This window comes from Diplotaxodon limnothrissa, linkage group LG4 (genome assembly GCF_057381915.1).
Source record: "Diplotaxodon limnothrissa isolate DT_005_m linkage group LG4, D_limnothrissa_male_GT1.1, whole genome shotgun sequence".
Classification (NCBI taxonomy): domain Eukaryota; kingdom Metazoa; phylum Chordata; class Actinopteri; order Cichliformes; family Cichlidae; genus Diplotaxodon; species Diplotaxodon limnothrissa.
The window spans coordinates 19,661,088-19,679,693 of NC_140599.1; the positions used below are offsets into that span (position 1 = coordinate 19,661,088).

General features: G+C 43.0%; 1 protein-coding gene across 1 annotated transcript in view; it reads right to left on the reverse strand.

The window, feature by feature from the left end:
• The window catches only part of cyth3b (cytohesin 3b), a 41,833-nt gene extending 26,418 nt beyond the window's left edge, over positions 1-15,415 (reverse strand). The window contains exon 1 of the mRNA XM_085351600.1: positions 15,100-15,415. Coding sequence (XP_085207726.1) covers positions 15,100-15,118 — 19 coding nt within the window. The 5' untranslated portion in view covers positions 15,119-15,415. The remainder of the gene's footprint in view (positions 1-15,099) is intronic.
• Between the last annotated feature and the right edge of the window lie 3,191 nt (positions 15,416-18,606).

Here is an 18,606-nt window from a genome sequence, read left to right on the forward strand (position 1 = left end):
AATATGAACGTGACGGAAATGAACTAAGTGAGAATAAGTGAGACTGAGCCTTTGCACACCGGACTTGTAAAATCTGTAACTATTTCGTTAAATACATTTTTCAGACTCACCCATTCTTTATGGAGCTGCTTATAACCATGGTGTAATTTCACTCAAAAATCTGTGACATTTATTTTTTCACACCAAGCTCGATTTTTCTATCTTATAGCATGCAAATAAGCAGATCTGACCAATGAGATCACTGCATTGCACTTGTAGTTTCAAACATGCACCAGTACTGAATATACAAATAGTAAAATAATACTTTTTTTTTTTTTTTTTTTTACCTCAGACACACAGCCAGACATTGCTCCAGGTCTGAAATCATTTCTCTGCCTGATTTGGACCCAACTCTGCCAACAAGACTTCAAACTGACCCACATGCATGGAAGAGTTTGTTTCACGAGTATAAAACAAAAGGAACAAGAAAGAGCACCTCCAAACTCAAGATCATGGTCCTCAGCCTGAAAATAGTAGAGTGCCCACTCAGGGTTAGGGATGAGTTGTTGCCCAAGTGGAGGAGTTAAAGTATCTTGGGATCTTGTTCACAAATGAGGGACAGTCGAATGAAAGACTCACGGACTGACTCCATAGTGATGTGTTGTGGTGAAAACAGAGCTGAGCCTGAAAGTGACCTACATTCCTAGCCTCACCTACGGTCAAGAGCTTTAAGTTGTGACCAAAACAGCCTGTATTTACAAGTGGAAGAAGTTAGCTTCCTCTGAAGAATCTCTGGGCACTGCATTAGATATAGGATGAGGAGCGCAGATCAAAAGGAGCCAGTTGAGGTGATTCAGCCATCTGACCAGCACATTCTAGGCAAGGTGCTGGGAGAAGACACTTGTTTAGTTTTGTCTCATAAGAGCTGGAAGAATTGTTAGAGAGACAGAGGTCTGCGCATGTCGGCTTTGACTGCTCCTGCAACTCAAACCTGGGTAAATGGTAGAGAGTGGATGGATGGATGGATCAGATGAAAGTTTTCTGCCTATCAAAATAAAAATGCATGTCTATGACAAACAAGGGAGGTGAACACACCATAATCAAGAGAAATATAAGAAGAACCTAAACAAACCATAATACGTGTAGTTATCAAGGTCAGTAGTGCAGGATAAGTGGAGTGAATGCAATAGAATGAACGGTGAAGACATACCAAAAGGCAAAACGAATGGATGTCTCGGACATGAGAGCGCACCAGCAACTGAGCTCTGAGGGAGTGTTTTTAAAAAGCACTCTCACACCAAGCCAAGTCTTACCAGCCGCCCCCTCTCCACTAACTGCAAGAAAAGGTGCAAGACAAGCACGACGGAGCGGCTCGTCACGCCATCACCAATGCTTTCACTTTCCACACTGCTGCTAAAGGTTTTTCACACGCCTGCACCTACAAGAAATTAAAAAACTGACCCTATGAATCCACAAGATTCAAAAGTTCAGCGGTCACTAAAGTGATCGCACTTCATCCTACAAGGAATGTGAACCGCCAGATCAACATATGAACCTGGCTAAAATAAAAGACGTAGCAAATTTTTATCTTTGTGTGAAAGATAAAAACAACTTCTGCCTGTTAAAAAATACTCAAACTGCCCAGTTTGAGCACTGAAAAACACATCTGATGTGGGAAACTGCATTTGGTTCTTGGACCTGACACATTTAGACATAATACTTTCTCTTTGAGTATGAAAACCTGTTTAATGTTTTAATTTTGTATTTAGTTAGTACATGCAACCACCACGAAACTCCATCAATATCAAGGAAAAGAAAAATCTCTCTTTGCACTGTTCGTTCGCCTCAAAGAGATGACTGACTTCCAAATCTACAGCAGTCACTTGTTGTTGGTGCTCATCTCAGAGACAACCAAAGCATTCCCCTTTATGAAAATTAGATTAGAAAGGAAAATCAAAGGTTACATCAAACACAACATGGCTGTTTGATTCTTCAAAGCCTCAAAGACCATATAACACAATCCCTTGAAGCAAGACAGTCTCTTCACACAACCCACTAGTCACAGTCAAGTATTCATGAAGTGCATTTGCCAAATTTCACTCTAAAGCTTCCTTTTCCCTTTGGACTCGAAAGGCATTCTCTCATTGGTTTATTTTTGGGTCATCATATGCAATTATTCTCAGACAAATTGCTCGAGCGGCTGCTGTGATACGATCCCTGGTTGCCTGCCACGTCACAGAGGCTGGTATTGTTTTCACCTTCTGTAAATTTCGAGTCACTGAGCGCATAGATGGCCTTTCATCATGACTGTTAATGAATTCTTTCACGAAGTGCTGAATTATTGCTGCTGGATATACGTTTTGACTGAAACAGTTTACAAAGTTTTGCAAGTATTGCAACTGATAAACGATCACACCGTCAGTCTGCGGAAAGTCTGTCAACAGCAGAAAGACGGAGACCTTTTCTTATCACACAGACTACATCCTACTTGCCTTTTTACCAGAGGGCAAAGAAATTTGAAGGGAAGAAAGTGATCTTGACAGCCTGCTGCCTCACCAATCACCAGCTGACAGTGATAGCATAGGTATGTTTGAGATTAACCCAATTGCAGTTTTGTTTTTTCTTTTCCGCTCTTTGTAATCTCACACCCTGTCTAGACAAGACCTTTCCTAATTGACGGAGGAATCAACTGTTACGCAAACACCACCAACTCCCAAGTCAAGAAGCCTGGATGCGTGGGGGCTACAATAAGCCCTGAAGAATTTTTCTGTTGAGTCAAATGTGTCGAGATGACGGCTCCCTCGTTTAATCATCAGCAATCTCCACATAATGTCTCCTTTCCCAGCCAGCCTACACAGCTAATTACAGGATAGCCTGAGCACGAGAAACTCAAAAACTCAAAAAAGTTGCTGTTTACAACAATGGATCCCGAAGTTGGGGCTTGTGGATCACCCAAGGGGTTGAAAGATGCTTGCAAAAATAAGAAAAGACAGAAAACATTTCTGCTATGAAAAAAATACTTCTTTTTTTTTCACCCCTTGTTTATGAAATGTTTGGTTAAGCTGCTCAGAGCTAACCAGAACTAAGAGGCAGAGATGGAAAATTGTCTCAAACTGTGTAAAACTTTCCTAACAAGACAGAGTATTCCCAGAACTCCTCCCTGAACCACCAACTGTCAGCCTAATTTTACCAAATGTAGTGGGCTAGGCACGGCAGGGCTTGTTTAAGTCAGAATGCTACTGCTGTACTGGGAAAACCTATAACCCAACTTCTCATGTGACACAGCACACTGTTGCCATCTCTATACAATATTTCTTATTTCTTTCATATATTTCTAGATCTTCAGTTTCTGTGCTCAGTATTAAGCGGTATTGCCTTCAAACGTAAGAAGAGTGATCAAAGAAAATAAGTTGAAATGTATATTTATTCTATAGATGTACATTTAGTCTCTCTAGAATTTGCTTTCAAGGAGCCAGATGTTTTTAAAGTAGTCCTGAGCAATAGTTCTCCAGGCTTTGTGAAGCTCTTTCAAAGCTTTTCTTTGTCATTGGCTACTTTGTCATTCATTTTTAGTCCAGACCACTGAACAATATCAGTCATGAATTGACCTCCCCAGAGCTCAGACATTACCATTGTTGAAGCAGTGTGGGATCATCTTGACAGAGAATGGAACAAAAGGCACAAATACATCCAAAGAAGAGCTTTGAGTGTCCTTCGAGAAGCCTGAAGAACTATTCCTGAAGACTACTTAAAGAAATCGCAAGAAAGCTGTCTCAGAGAGTTCAGGCTGTGTTGAAAAATAAAGGTGGTCACACCAGATACTCACCTTCAAGCTCATTAGAATTGTGCAAACTACAGAGTAAACTTGGGGTGGCTGAGGACTGCATAATGAAAAATAAATGGAAGTTGACAGCATTTTTACACATGTACAAACTAATCAATCTACTCAACCAAAGCTCCAACTTCCCCGTGCACAATCACTAGAAAAGCGGCGGTTTCAAAATGGTGAATAAATGTTCCCTGAGCATCACCAACCACGTGAAGAGGATCTGTTTATCAGAATTTGACCCCTCAGTTCGGCCATGCGTTGCTGTTGACTTTACAGCTCCTGCCTAATATAAGGCAAACTGCTCGTCACCCATCGCTTTGAAGCTGAAAGTTTATTACTCGTGGACAATGGAGGCTGAGGTCGTGTGGGTAGTCCATTAATACATTTCACATCCCATCACATCAGACAAAGGTGTCCTTTGTTTGCACGGATAGTCACTTCAATTGCTCACCAAAAAGTTGACATTAGTCCAGTGCATTAGTTTCACCTGTCAGTGCTGTAACGCTCAGAATTCCACTGCCACAATGGTCTGTGGTCACAACACCGCTGCTAGTCTGTTCCTGTCTGTACTTTAATGTCAGATATTTGTAAGCTCCCACATGTGGCCTTCCTCAGTAAAGGAACTCAAATCTGCTACTGACAGCCACCAGGATCGATGTCTGTGGTGTAAAAATCTGAATCCTAATTGCTTCTGCTACCCACAGTCTGAAATCAGTGGTCCATAATGTCAAGAATGATCAAAGAGATTACAATAATAATGACAGCTTAACAGGCATGAAACTAGCCAAGGAGACGGGGCTGAGCAAGCCTATTTTAGCCATTAAAAGTCAGAGGTATAGGCCTGATTAGAAGAAGAAACACAGTAAACCATGCAGGTCCATCTTCTCTGAGGTTGTCACGACACGCAAGTCCTCTAGACACTCTTAGCTGCACCTCTGTCCCCTCACCCCAGGAAGTGACTGCAATGTGACACAGCACACACTGTCTGATATGCAAGCCTTGACCAGATGAGCAGCAACAGAGAGACAGAAATGGAGGAGGCAGCAGTACAGGCTGTTTATATTGGGTTCAGGTCTAAAACTCGTGAAAAAAGTATACACGATATACAGGGATACAGAGAGGGAGAGGCAGTCAGTAGAGCAAAGAGACACTCCAGCTGACGAGTTGGACTTTATTTCCACTTTTCTTCTTGCAAAAGAGCAGGAAGGACAAGGGGCATGTGAAGAGGTGGAGAGGGGGGAAAAGAAGTTCATAACAGAGTTAAAACCTGAGCTTTTTTCCTCCTTTATTACACAAAATATGTGGGTGGTTCAGGTTCAGACGATCGCTCCTTCCCAGGTTCTGGGTAAAAGGGTTTTTCCAGAATCTGAGCTTCTGCAAACAAGAGCCCTTTATTTAACCTCTCATTTTAAATCCCACTAGCTGAGCGCTGATTAGAAGAAAACGCTTCTGATTCTTGCATCATTACCACAGAGTAGCACACGCTTGTTTTTCCATACAGAGTCAGATGAAAGTCGCATTAAAACACTCGGGATGACCGTGTTGGCTCATGTGGCCTCCGCATTGCATTAGCGGTAAAATGAATTAAACCCTGTTTCTTTTCTATGTACTGCTGTAATGTGTTTTTGCTGGAAGCATAATTGTTGTTATAACTGGATGATGTTTGCTTTTATAATATTTTCCAGAGCATGTTATGCTTTTGTGCTGTGCAGAAGGTGCACAAAATGGTAAAAATGGAAGATCTGACACCAAGAAGTACTTCATATAATGATAATGTTTAGACACACCGAGGTGTCTCAGCATAACACTTGGCAATGATCTTGAGCGTAGCATCTTGGAGAGCTCGCCACAGTTTTATGTGGATTTAGAGTGTCTCGGTGTCGACTGTCTCTTCTTGTAATACTGCGAGAAGAGATCAGTTCTCTGTTTGATGCACATCATCTGTTGCAGGATGTTCTCTTTGCCTTTTTGCTGAAGATATCTCTTTAGGACTGGCTGGTATGTTTGGCCTCGCTTGTCCCACTGCAAACTGGGCCCAATCGGACGCCTCTCTAACGGTGGCGCATGATGGATGAGAGTCCAGACAAGTGCCTAGAACTGCGTGCTGTATATAAACACAATTTTTGGTTGTCAGGGTCGATTAATTTGTAACATGTGGAGCCCAAATCAACAAGACCAATTGTGAGCTCATGAAGCTTGCCTGTGGAAATGATGATGCACTTACCTTTAATGTAATGCAATCAATGTACAGAAAAAACAGCATTACCGAAGTGCGCCCGGGGAACTTGATTTTTGCGTTTAACTTCTTTGTAAGTGCATGAAAGATTAGCCACACATGCTTCCTTGTATGTGTCCTGTACATATAAGATGTGGCTAATGAGGGTCATACAGGGAAAGTGCATGAGGAAAATGATTTGGAAGATGTGAAAATAGCAACTGGGGAGACAGGACACATTTGAATATCAGCTGTTCTAATCTAACTGAAAGCCAGCAGATTGGTTTCCCACTTCCTTTTATACAGATCAGTGCTGAAAATCCCATGTTTTACTACATAGCTACACACATGTATTGCCTCCTGATGGCTTGCAGGCATTTATGACAGCAACATATCCCCTGGGAGTGTCAGCGTCGGAGAGCTGGTGATTTTACCACGAGGAAAATAACAATAATTACTCATTATTGCTTCAGTTTGTGTATCAGCTGAGTCCATTTATGATGAGGAAATTAATCACAGAGCATTTGCATCATGCTCCTCTGGCTGCATTATATAATTAAGACAAAAAACACCCCGTTGAACTCTACTAGAGCGGCTTTGCACAATTTAAAGTTCAAAACAATCCTTATTTATTTTATATTCATTTCATATTCAGTTCATCAGCACCTCACACTTTCAGCTGACTTTCTTTTGATTGGCTGCCCTAAACAAATAAATTATTTGAACACCAGGTGGGTGGAGCTTCTGTGCCTTCAGTCAGAGCCATGTGCCTGTAGTGAAAGAGCTTCTGCTCTTTTTGACATAATACAGATGCTAAAATAAATAAACTGCCTGAAATGGAGCATTTAAAGCAGTCTGAACTTCAGCTTCTGTCTCACAGGGATTACTTGTACATGCACTGACAGAAACTAAGAAAAAGCACAATAGTTTCCCTTTGATGATGACAGATATTTAATGTGGCAAAGGCCAACAAGTAGAGTGAATGAACCTGTGCCTGAGAGTGACTGTAAATTACTCAACCCCTGAGATAACCCTGAGGGCCACTCTCTATCGGTGTGTGTGTGGATTTTAGTAGTGAGTATGCTGGTTGATCAAGCGTGCCCAACCATTAGCAGTGGTTGCTGTGCCATTAATGTGCCATGAGTTACATGCTGTGGATGCAAGATTGTGGACAAGGACAAGAAGTGTGAGTTTTTATCCGTAGGGGTCGTGTGAATGTGTATTTAAGTGCGGCCACGAGTCGAGCTACCATTGTCCACATAGATGCTCCTGCTTATCAGTGCACTTGCGGACTATTCTGCAGCCTGTCAGCCTGACCTGCTCTGTCAGGGCGACTCGCAGTCCTCACTACAGCAACAAAAGACATCCTGTCTTGGAAAACAATTTAACAATTCAAGGGTCAGGGCAAAGGAAAAGAACCTTAAACCGTGGCATGAAGTGCAGAAAATCCTGGTGACACATCACACTACAATTCACATGACAGACTTGGAGGAAAACACCACTTTTTCCATTCAGGGTTGCCATCTTTCTTGAATCCTGTTTATATAGATATGTGCATTTGTAAGTTTTCCAGCACTCAAGTAGGAAAGTGGCAGCAAGTGACTCGAACCCATGACCTATAATTCACTAAATGTCATGTTATCTCTGCCTGATTGATCTCCATTTGTCTAAGCGTGGAGAGGACTTACAGGACTCACTAAACTTCTGCGTGAGAATGTCTACACAGATGCATACATTCACAGTCATTTAAACACGTTTCTGTAGAAATATGAGATATACACAGCTGGGCTGTGCCTTGCACCACTAACCTAGTTTGAGTATCTGACTGCAGCATCAGCTTCCCTATCAGACTCTCTTTGAAACTGTGCCACAGCTGCATGTCTCCATCTCCCTTGCCTAAACATATACAAACTGACTCCCTGTACAAATACACCATCATGCACACACCAATACACACACTGACAGGTTGCTCAAGAGTCCGTGTGCCGTGTGTCACACGGTCATCCTGCTGCACTTTTTCTAGCCTCTGTCTGAGCCAAACGGAGCACTGCTGCTAGTCTGAATTGCACAGGGCTGATGATGGGGGACGTGAGAGCCAAGACTACATGACTGCAACAACCTCAGCCTCCTCCACCGCACCAGCGGCGCAGTCACAGCTCGTTTTCTCTCACGATGAAAGAAGAATGAATTTTGCATGATGCAGCAGCATCTTACAGCAAAAAAGGCAGTGGGGGTAGGAGGTGGAAACATGCACATTTTGCAAAAAAAAAGAAAAGAAAAGAAAAAAGCAAAGACCGGGGGTTCGCTGTAGCAGTTTACTGACACGTTGACCTCGTGAGTAAAGGCACTGACTGTTACAAATCCCTTCCTAAAAGCTGGGCTGGCAGTGCCACAAACCCTTAGGGAAAGACAAGAGGTCTGTAAGAGGCTGTGGGCTAGCCAGATGTTCCACACTCACACAGACACGTGCATGCAGACACACACGCACACACACTGGGTGTTCAAGAGTGGACAACAGAGCTAAAAAGAAAGGTGTTCTGGACTTTCATAGTTCTCCTTTGTCTGTTCAGCAGCTATGCTGGGAAGAAGCATTAGGACAAGAGAAACGACAATATGCTTTGAATTTTCATAAAACTAAAGTCTCTCCGTAACACGTCCAACCGTAGTATGATATCACATTATAGCATTTTCTACTTCAAACCAAGCCGAGACTTCAGTTCGATATAAATGTTGGCTGCTGTCAGCATAAAGGAGCACTTCCCCCAAGGACAAAGTCCAGCTCACAAGTTCTAATATTGTTTAGAAAGTGACCTGGCTCTGAGTCACAACTCAATGGATTTTTCTACTGGCTGGGTTTCCAGGGGGTCACAGAGTGGTCTCCAATCCAGTGTGACTGAAGCCTGAAGCTTAAAATGAACCAAGATTTCAAACAAGTACTACAGTCTTATATGTTGCGGGGTGTATGCATGTAAATGAGGACTACATTTTAACATTTGTTTCATTATCAATATTTTGTTATATTTTGATGCTTGTAGAAAAAAATATATATATATATATATATATATGTACAAAAGAATGAAGAATACAGTTCTGCCTGATGGTTAAAAAGATGGATAGAAAAGTAAGAATCAGTGGAACAAAGGGACAGAGAGGACTTTAGTGAGGACCTTGTGAGTTCAGGGAAGTAAAACAGAGTCGTTAAGTGCAAAGACAGAGGGAGCGTTGGGGGATGGTAATCAGGTTAAAGCCTTCACCAAGAAATATGCAGCATCTGTTTTAATAAAACAAAATTAGTACGTCTGCCTGACAAATCATAGTTGCAGATTGTAACTGAAGAGTAAAGTACACAGTGTTTGCAGACTGTGAAGAATTGCAGTCACGGGGGGATACACCTTTTTCCTGCATCTTCAGCAGGTCAAACAATCTTTCTGTGCTTACATAATTGTTCCAAACCTCCCTTTTCCTGTCCACTTTGGTCAGCTTTCTCTTCCCTTTCCTACAGACCTGAAACCCCCCCCCCCCAGCAATGAGCCATGAACCCAGACTCCCAAAAGGCCCAAGTAGAGCAGGACATCCTTTGGCTAAAACTCACTTCAGCACATGACTTCCGAGTCCTGGGACCCCTAGCATGCATGCTGTGATTTCTCTTTCCAAAGAGTTTTTTTTTTTTTTTTTTTGGGGGGGGGGGGGGCACACTACAAGCCCCTTGATGGTTTTAATGCTACAAAGACAGATTCCAATCTGTGGCTAGGCTTGGCGGTAGGGCTTTATTGCACACTACTGCATGGGTGATGAAGGGGAAACTGGATACTCCTTTAAAAAGCCCTTTGCTATACTTTCCTCCACTTCTCCTGACAAAAATTAAGTCTGCCATCAGCGTCACGGCCTCTTATAAAAGAACCTCAAACCTGTTTTTAAAGGCAGAGCGGCGGTCCAAGAGGATTTACGCAAATGACTCGCGTTCACTTGAAACTTAGCGCTTATTGTTACGGTAGCTGAGGCACTGGAACGGACTAAATCCAAAAAGTCAATTTCCATATATGTCAGTCTTTCTTAAAGTGTACCGAGTCCAACTTAAACCACTGAGGGGACACCAAGGTTAAACATAACGTGCTATCTGATATTTTGGGAGGCCAAAGTTGACAAGAGACCTCTGTGTTCACCATCCTCTCAAAGATGAAACATACACACTTCAGTCTATACAGTAATGGCCAGCATAGTGTAGAACCCAGATGTCCATCTCCCCACTGATTTCTCAAGGAAGTTACTGAGCCAATGCAAGTGTGACTGCTTGCGCACGGCCAATAGTGTTTGACAGCAATGAGAGCACTCGGCAGCCACAACAGAGGAAGAAACACAATCCTTAACAGAGGTGAGTCACACTGGTGGGAGCAAAACAGTCTAAGAGACTGAGCAGAAATGCTGAAACAATATCAGAAAATGTGAGCTTATGATACCAAAACACACAAGAAACAAAAAACAAAAGTACACATGCCACTGCGCTTTCATGCCTTCAGAAATTCATGAGAACATCAAATATAAAGAAGTAGCTGGGATATAAACATAACTGCCAAGAGTTAGAAAAGAAGATTGAGATTGAGTCTCATTTGTCTTATTTTTAAGCATCTTGGAGGTTAGCTGTGGCAGTTCTTAGTTGAGCCTTCACCGCCTGACAATGCAGCTTTATTCACTCCGAAAGACCAACTTTTTAAAAGCATCACTGGTTTTGTGACAGACGGCCAATTGAATCGTAATATATACAAGAGCGAGCTTGCTCCATTTAAGGGAGGAAAAAAGAAATCCACCACAATGAAGCAGGTTATTGCACATCCACTTCTGGCAATTTCAGGGGGAATCAGGTCAGGATATTTACCAAAGTTGTCCTTTTTCACATGAAGCACAAAGCAGAAATATTTCGCACAACTAGAAAAAGCTCTGTGTGGTTTAGAAGGAGCTACCTGAATTGAGCGTGCAGACATACAAGACAGCCACTGCAAAATTATATAGATTTTGGGCAAACTAGCGTATATATAGAAACATAACCAGAATACAACCATTGAGCTGAGTCAAGTCTATTGCAAACAGGCACGTCACAGACTGACTCAGATAAATTGCAAAGTATTGGCAATCTGTCTGCTTTTATAGGTTAGAGAGCAGTTACTTGCAAACCTTTGCCAATCTGTCTGAGAGTGATTACAACCAGTCTGGAGATTGGTTGCCTCCCATCACGTGACCTGTGCAATAATCTTGTGATCAAAAGTAGTGACCCACAGATTAAAGGTGTTGCGTATTCAGCCTCTGGGCAACAACAGCAACTTTTTTTAATGATACAATCACCAAGCAACCACCAATTTCTTCTAGTTGGAGATTGTCACACTATTTTTACTCTAGTGTGACTGAGTCATAAAGCACATGACAAACGAGGGGCCTGGTGAGAGCGGCGTCAACTCCACAGAGCCAGCCCGAGGTGGTGTATCTGAAAATCCTTACTGGTGACAGAACTCATCAATACTACACTCTATATACTTTCTTTGTGTGCACAAAGATAAAACCTGAAAAAAGGCATAAAGTCTTTATACTTAAGAAATTGTTAACAGCCAATTCTTAGTATGTGTTAAATTTACAGTAATAAGAATGAATCGATTATTGATTTTTCTTCAATTAACTGCTGGACTCAACCACAGTACAAATGTAGCTTTGCAGCTTTGGGTTTTAAATTAAGAATATTTTAAATGAGCCGGAGCTGATGGTACGCGGAGGAAAACAGACTAAAAACCCAATCTGCAAGGGCCCCACGTGTCTTCTGCAGAACTCCATCAAACATTGCAGAGATCCAAGCCTCTTCATCACACCCCACTGCTGCTCCCTGACGTCCTGCAGGGGCCCTGAGGGCCTCAGGTTCTCCACCGTCACACAGGCAGCGTACAAACGCTAACTGCCAGCCTGCCTGCCGGAGCCTCCTCAGACTTGACATCAAAAGCCATGACCTATCAATTTCCCCAGAGCCATTTCTCTATAGCCACCCATCACACAGGTGAACCAGGCGAGCCCCTTCCAAAGGGTTAAAATACAAACAGGGAAGATTTAGCTTAATAACAGGTGGGCACAATTAAGCCGTAATTTGTTCCTGTGTTTTTTTGAAGGCCACTTCTCAGTGTGTGGGCTGCAGGGAAGAAGACAGCAGCTGCGAAACTACTCCCACCATCCAAATCGCAAATCCTGAACACAGCTGCGGGCGCCGTCCTGCAGCAGCCAGATGAATGGCTCTACGATCTTAAAACCCACCTCGCTGTGTGCGCCTGTTGTTGCCTCAGTTGAGCGCCAGCGTGCCGCAACCCCACAGACCACACGCTGCAACACACACTCACGTACTCCCTTGCCAAGTTTAAATGGCTGGTTTCACAGTGTGTAAATAGAGAGGATCTGCAGCCAAAATCATGAGGTACGCTGCAAAGCCAAAGTCTATCTCTAATGCTCTGATTATTACCACATGGGCATCACTTGATTGAAAGCGCAGTAAAACAGCTCATTGACTAACAAAAACCTGCAGAGCGAAAGCAGGGAAAGCGGAGATGATGCAGGTGTACATTTGACAGCCTGACAAAGTCGGTCGTGCAAAATGGGAATGTTTGACAGCGAGCTACAGTGTGTCAGTGCGGTCAGGCAGGCTTCACTGTAGCAGAGCTTTGTGGCCCTCTTGTTGGCCCATTGTCCATTGAGGGGAGTACTGCGGCAGTAGGCATTGTACTGCTGAATGTCATGTGTGTCAGCTGGATTACGATACACCCATTCTCGCTAAGCCTTTTACAGCATGTCCAAGCGGGCAATGACGAATCTCCACATACTCTAATTTTAAAAATAAAAAGTAAAAAAATAAAAAAGTGCACACAATCTCACCACAATGCATTAAATAGCTGAGCATTTCACTCAAAACAAAAACTCAGAACCTTATCATGGTGCATAGGCTCCCAGAAAAAGTAAGAAAATATCTGGAAAGGATGCAAGCATGGCTAAAAGCATGTGCTAAGAGGTTTTAGCAGAGCAAAGAGAATATGTCAACATAAGGGGAAGAAAAGATGGGGAAAAAAATGAAAAGTGAGTCCCCATCAAGAGGGCGACCTGGTTTAATAGATAATCACAGAGAGGCTGAGACCACCTGCTGTTAAGTGAGTTAATAATGACAGAAAAGAAGAACTTTCTGCTGAGAGAAACTCCACTGACACGCCGGAGAATTGATTCAGAAAGAATATCCAGTCCACCGCCACTCTCCCTCGTCGTCTTTCACTGGCGACGTTCCACACTTCTCTGGCCACTCTCCAAGTTTGTCCTGGCACTTCATCCAGCCCGTCCACACGCTCTTTCTCACACACAAACACACATACACTGCTCCTGTCTTGCTCTCTCATTCCCTTTCAGACATCTCACCATCGTCGCTACTACGACTGCTTCTCGCTCTCTTTGTGGTCACACGTGCTTTCCCTCCTCGCGCATTTCTCGGTCATTACACCCGCCACTTTCCAGTCTTCCCTCCTGCTTAACTTGTGGCCTGGCAAAGTCTCTGCATGTGTGTCACATTGTGAGGAGCGATAGTCGCACAGTGGACCTCGTTGACTAACTTGCTGCTGCTCATTCTCTACTTTAGTCTGTCGCCTTGCATTGGGCCTGTGTGTACAGCTGTGTAGGCACTCATTTGTTCAGACAATAAGCAGCAAACTGTTGATGTTTTTACTCCCTGTGTCCAGCCATCTATCCATCTTCACAGCAAAAAGTGCCATAAGGGGAAAAGGAGACATTAAATTTGTGAGGCTGCTGACAGCTACCTCTGTTTGGTGTCACAGCACCATATGTCTGTCTGTGTGGCTATGCTGACGTCTCCCAACGCTGGAGGCCCGGCTGCCTGAACCCAGCACAATGGCTGCTTTATACCCAGGTGCCATGCATGCGTGCGTGCATGCATTCGTGCATGCAGTACGCAAGCCATTAGTCACATCCTGCAGTTCCGTAAGCGGTGAGCCAGTGGGACTGAATACCACCGACCTGAAACAACAAGAGTGAGCATTTTAACCTGGAGGGGTCTTGGCCAATTTAAAGTGTTATTTTGTACAGTGTATGATTAACAGGGGGTGGTCCCTCTGGAATCTGATTGGCCTTCTCTGCCTGAGTCAGCCGGTGACAGGTATCATGGATTAACCCCAGGTTACCAGAACCCTAAATTAAACAACCAGGAAGATAGAAACTACAGTGTGTAGCTGCTTTGTGTTGCTTTAAGTGTATCTTATATGCAGGAAGGGTGGAGGAGCCTTTACATGACTCTGTTAATGGCTCCAGGCTACTTAGAGTTACCTTGCAAGTATTTATTTACATAGTTTCATTGCACAGTAATAAAGTAAGAACGAAAAGAGCTTGCAATATTGTAAACGCGTTTCTACTCAACTCCCTGTGCCAACTCCCAAATAACCCTGCCAAAGTCTGCCCTGCCATTCAAAAGTTTCTAAACCCACCCGTGTGCTGAACGATGAGCAGGCTCCTGTTGGAGAGATGCATCCGTGCCAACAAATTCTTGCAACAGCCTCAGTCAATAAACGACTCGGTGGCCATGCATGGCTGACCATGACAGGACCTGTTGGGCCACAGTGGCACCAGCCCACAGCTGACAAAGGCACAGGAAAAACACAATACTCACAGCATCTCATACCGACACTGATGCGCTGACTCTCATCTACGCTTCGAGCCCTATAATCTGTTTGAGTGTCGATCATCACCCTCCTCAGTGTAGACATTAAACTGCTCTTGAAAGCAGCAACATTAGTGAGGGGCTTTCTGCACATTTAGAAGCCAACTTCTTGTTAGTGTCACAAAATACTGTTTGTGGCATGTCTTTGGTGTCAAACCAACTCTGTTTAGAGTCCTAGATTACTAAAATTGAGGGCAAATAGGTCCAAATGTATTATTATTATAGCATTGGTATTGTTATTGTTGTTATTATCATCATCAAACTGAGGAGGCAGAGGCGCATGTCTTCTGATTAGGGAAATGGCAACAAATCACGGGAATGAAACGATTCAATGAATCATACCTTGGTTGTCCTCGTCCATGACTGCAGCCAATAAACGAAGATCTCCCCCCAAAAAATCGATCGCAGAAACTTCCGCCGTGCGAGCCCACGTCTAATTTACGGCAAACGCGCGTCCTATTTTCTAGGACGCATTTGGCATACAGGTTGTCTCATGGGCAGGGTTTTCTTTTAGGAAATGTTGTTGCCATTCACGCCTCTCCGAATCCCCCCGGGCCTCCGTCAGTCCGCCGGTCACTGAGCGGTGTGTCCGTGATGCAGCGGCGGCGGCAGCTGCTCGTCTTTTAGCCCACACCGCCGGCCGAGCGTGTTATCGCTATCCCTCCAAATACGCCTTCACTCCAGTAGTATCAGGAGAGCCTTTCACACGGCTGGGTCAAGTTGGTCGGCTCGCGAATGCAAGCACCGGAAGTACTGTTATTTTGACTTCAAAATAAACGAACCATGCTCGAGCACAGGTGAGACACGGGGTAAATTGAAGAGTGAGTTTTATTTTTGGAACTCACAACCGGAAGTAGTTCTCGTATAATAGCGCAGACGGAAAGATCCAAGGTGTTAATCGCATCCCGGCTGTGCTGCGAGTCAGCATTCATCGCCGAGCAGTACTCACGTGACTACAGAGCGCACCGGTTACCAGATATACAGACACTTTTTTTTTAAAATTAAGTTATGCGGAAAATATGCGGATCATCTGGAAAAAATGGGAATTCGCGGTGCTTTTTTGTTGTTTTCATTTTAGGCATAAAATTATTGCTGGAAATTTACTGGTACTACAGTTTTAAGTTACTTTTATTCCACGATTATAACCTGGGTTTGTAGTAAATATTATTCTGCACAGAGGAAAATGGGAAATAGCTGTAGCATGTATGTAAGCATACATGGAAATACAGTATACAAGGCAAACACATACAAGCAGACAAACAGTTTGTATAGTTCTAATGAGCTTGGAAGTTCATGTTTGGTATGACCACCTTTATTTTCCAATACTGCCTGAAACCTCTTAGGCTGTTTAGACACTCTCCAGGTGAAATGCTGCCCCAAACCATAATAGATAGTCTCCGTGTTTTACACTCACGGTTCCCCCTCTCCCCTGACCTCCTCTGTACACATTGATAATGATTTGAACCTAAAAGTCATCAATCCATAAGCCATACCTCAGTCTTTTCCCCTTGTTTCCCTTCCTGGACTGAAAATTACATCTAAAAGATCTTCAGGAAGCGCTCAAGAACAGAAGAAAATCTGTCTCGCTGGAAGCAAAATATTTAAAATATTTACATTTAATTTAAATATTTAGTGTATTTTTAAATACTATTTACACATTGGGAAAAAATCTTAATACTTTATTGTAGTTTCTTAATTTTATGTAATTGCATTTACTTTAAATTGTGACCAAGATTGAAACTATTCCATGATCTATTTTTTAATCATCTAATGGCAGTGAAATGAAAATGAGTAAAAAAGCAGCCCATGTCCAAGGAACTACTTTTTAAAAATTCAAAAAAAGGGGTGGTAAAAAGTGTTGATCCAATCATTACACAGACAGAAAATCGTCAACCAATAATAGAAAAGCTCATGGAGAGTGCTGCTGTGTGCCGGAAATGCCCACCTTTCCAATGTGCCCAAAATTGGGATTCATCTATCTATCCAGTGAGCTCTGTGGCCTCACAAAACACTTAGAGACAGCATTTTGTTCTCTCTGAGCAGTTCAGATCATTTTAACTTTTGGATGAGAGCATAAGAAAGAAGAGCCATCAGGTTAGGAAACAGGGGGGTGAAGAATACAGAAAGAGATATATTGGCAGACTCTGTTTCTACGACACACGTGGTTTCAATTATAGCATTCCTGCCTCCACAGAGAAGGAGGAGGTCCCGCTTCCTGTGTGCATTGCTCCAGTGGTCAAGCACGAACAGATGTTTTAATGTATTCATTCATTTGTTTATTCATAGGTGTCTCTTTTAGACAAATGTTTCAGTCTCGGTGATCTGTCCTAAACAAAGTGCCATTTTCCAGCCATAACACAGTCAATTTTCCTAATGCTGCTTCATGTCGCCGTGAGGTTAAAGGCCCAAATTCCCTCCTGTTTCATATGGAATGAGGCTCAGTTTGACTAATAATCATTACCACAAATGCATACAAAACATCATCATTGTTGTGACTCTGCAGCTCTGTGTCTTTGCTCTTCTTTTTCACTCTAATGGTGCTTTTCCATCTTCCAACAAAGTAATGGTTAAAAAGTCCTGAGCGGACATTGAGAAACTCAAAAAAGAGTCCTTTTCTGCTCATCAGCAGGGCCAGCAGATTACACAACCCGCTGAAGGCCTTCAATCCAGCAAAGTCCAGTTTAGTGCAGTGAGATGTGGGGTAGACAGGACTTTTGGGCACATGCATCCAGACAGTGTTTGTTTTCTCTGCACTCTGACACAAAGTGTTTTAATGACCTAACCATGTGTTTTAAAGCTTAACTCCTGGACATGTGTGCCAGTTTCAGCTTTTGCAGTAGAAAAGAAAGTGAAAAACTTTCTTTGGATTGGATTTTTTTTTTTTGGAACATTTTTGTCTGGTGGTGATTGAGAAATAGCAAACAGGAAATAGGGAATGTTTAGTAAGGGGGAATCTGGGTGAAGCCCCTCCAATAATCAAACCAGAAAGAGTCTTTGTTATTCAGCTCCAATTGCTATGAAGTTTTTGCATATGTGGTAGACTGATGTGAAATAGCATGCACAAAACAAACACACACACACACACATACATGCACAAAAAGGCTCTGATTTGAATATTCTCTGCGCTACAACTGGAAAATGGGTCATATACATAATGTTGGTGATAGCTTAGGGAATATGGTTTGACAAATATAGTTTTACTGTCCATTTATGCCATCACTGGACCCGTCAAGCAGAGCATCCTCATTGAAAGTCAGAGTAGTTGCATTAAAAGCATTTAGATTCTTGAGTCTGTCTCTCTGGCACACAAACTCCCTCAGTACGCTCTAGTCTACATAAATGTCAGGATAATGTGTTTATGAGTCATTAGAGGAAACGCGGTGTGTCCCAGATAGCTTCAGTAAAGAGCCAACTGAACACCCAGACTCAGAATGTATTTACTTGTTTTATTCAATAATAAAATAAAAGCCATAAAGTATCCCCCCCCCCCCCCCAAAGAAAACAAAAAACATGATGCCTTGAAGTGAGCATGTGTGGAGTTGTGTCTCGTGCTGCAAAGGGTGCATGCCCCCAGGGAGGACCACGTCTGGTAGATTAGGCCAACCATCATGGGAAACGTCTGTGGTACTCCTGACTGACTTCACGTGACCTGATTGAGCAGTCAGACCACTTTATATGCTCCAGTCACCATGGCGATGCCTAGAAGGCATTCACGTCCTCCCTTAAAAACTCCTGACCCCGCCGTATGTAATTACATAAATAAGCAACCCCCTTCACATCCCTAACCTTGCTCAGTCTCCATCTCCCCAAAACTCCAATCCTTCACAGTGCAATCAAGTGGAATCACTT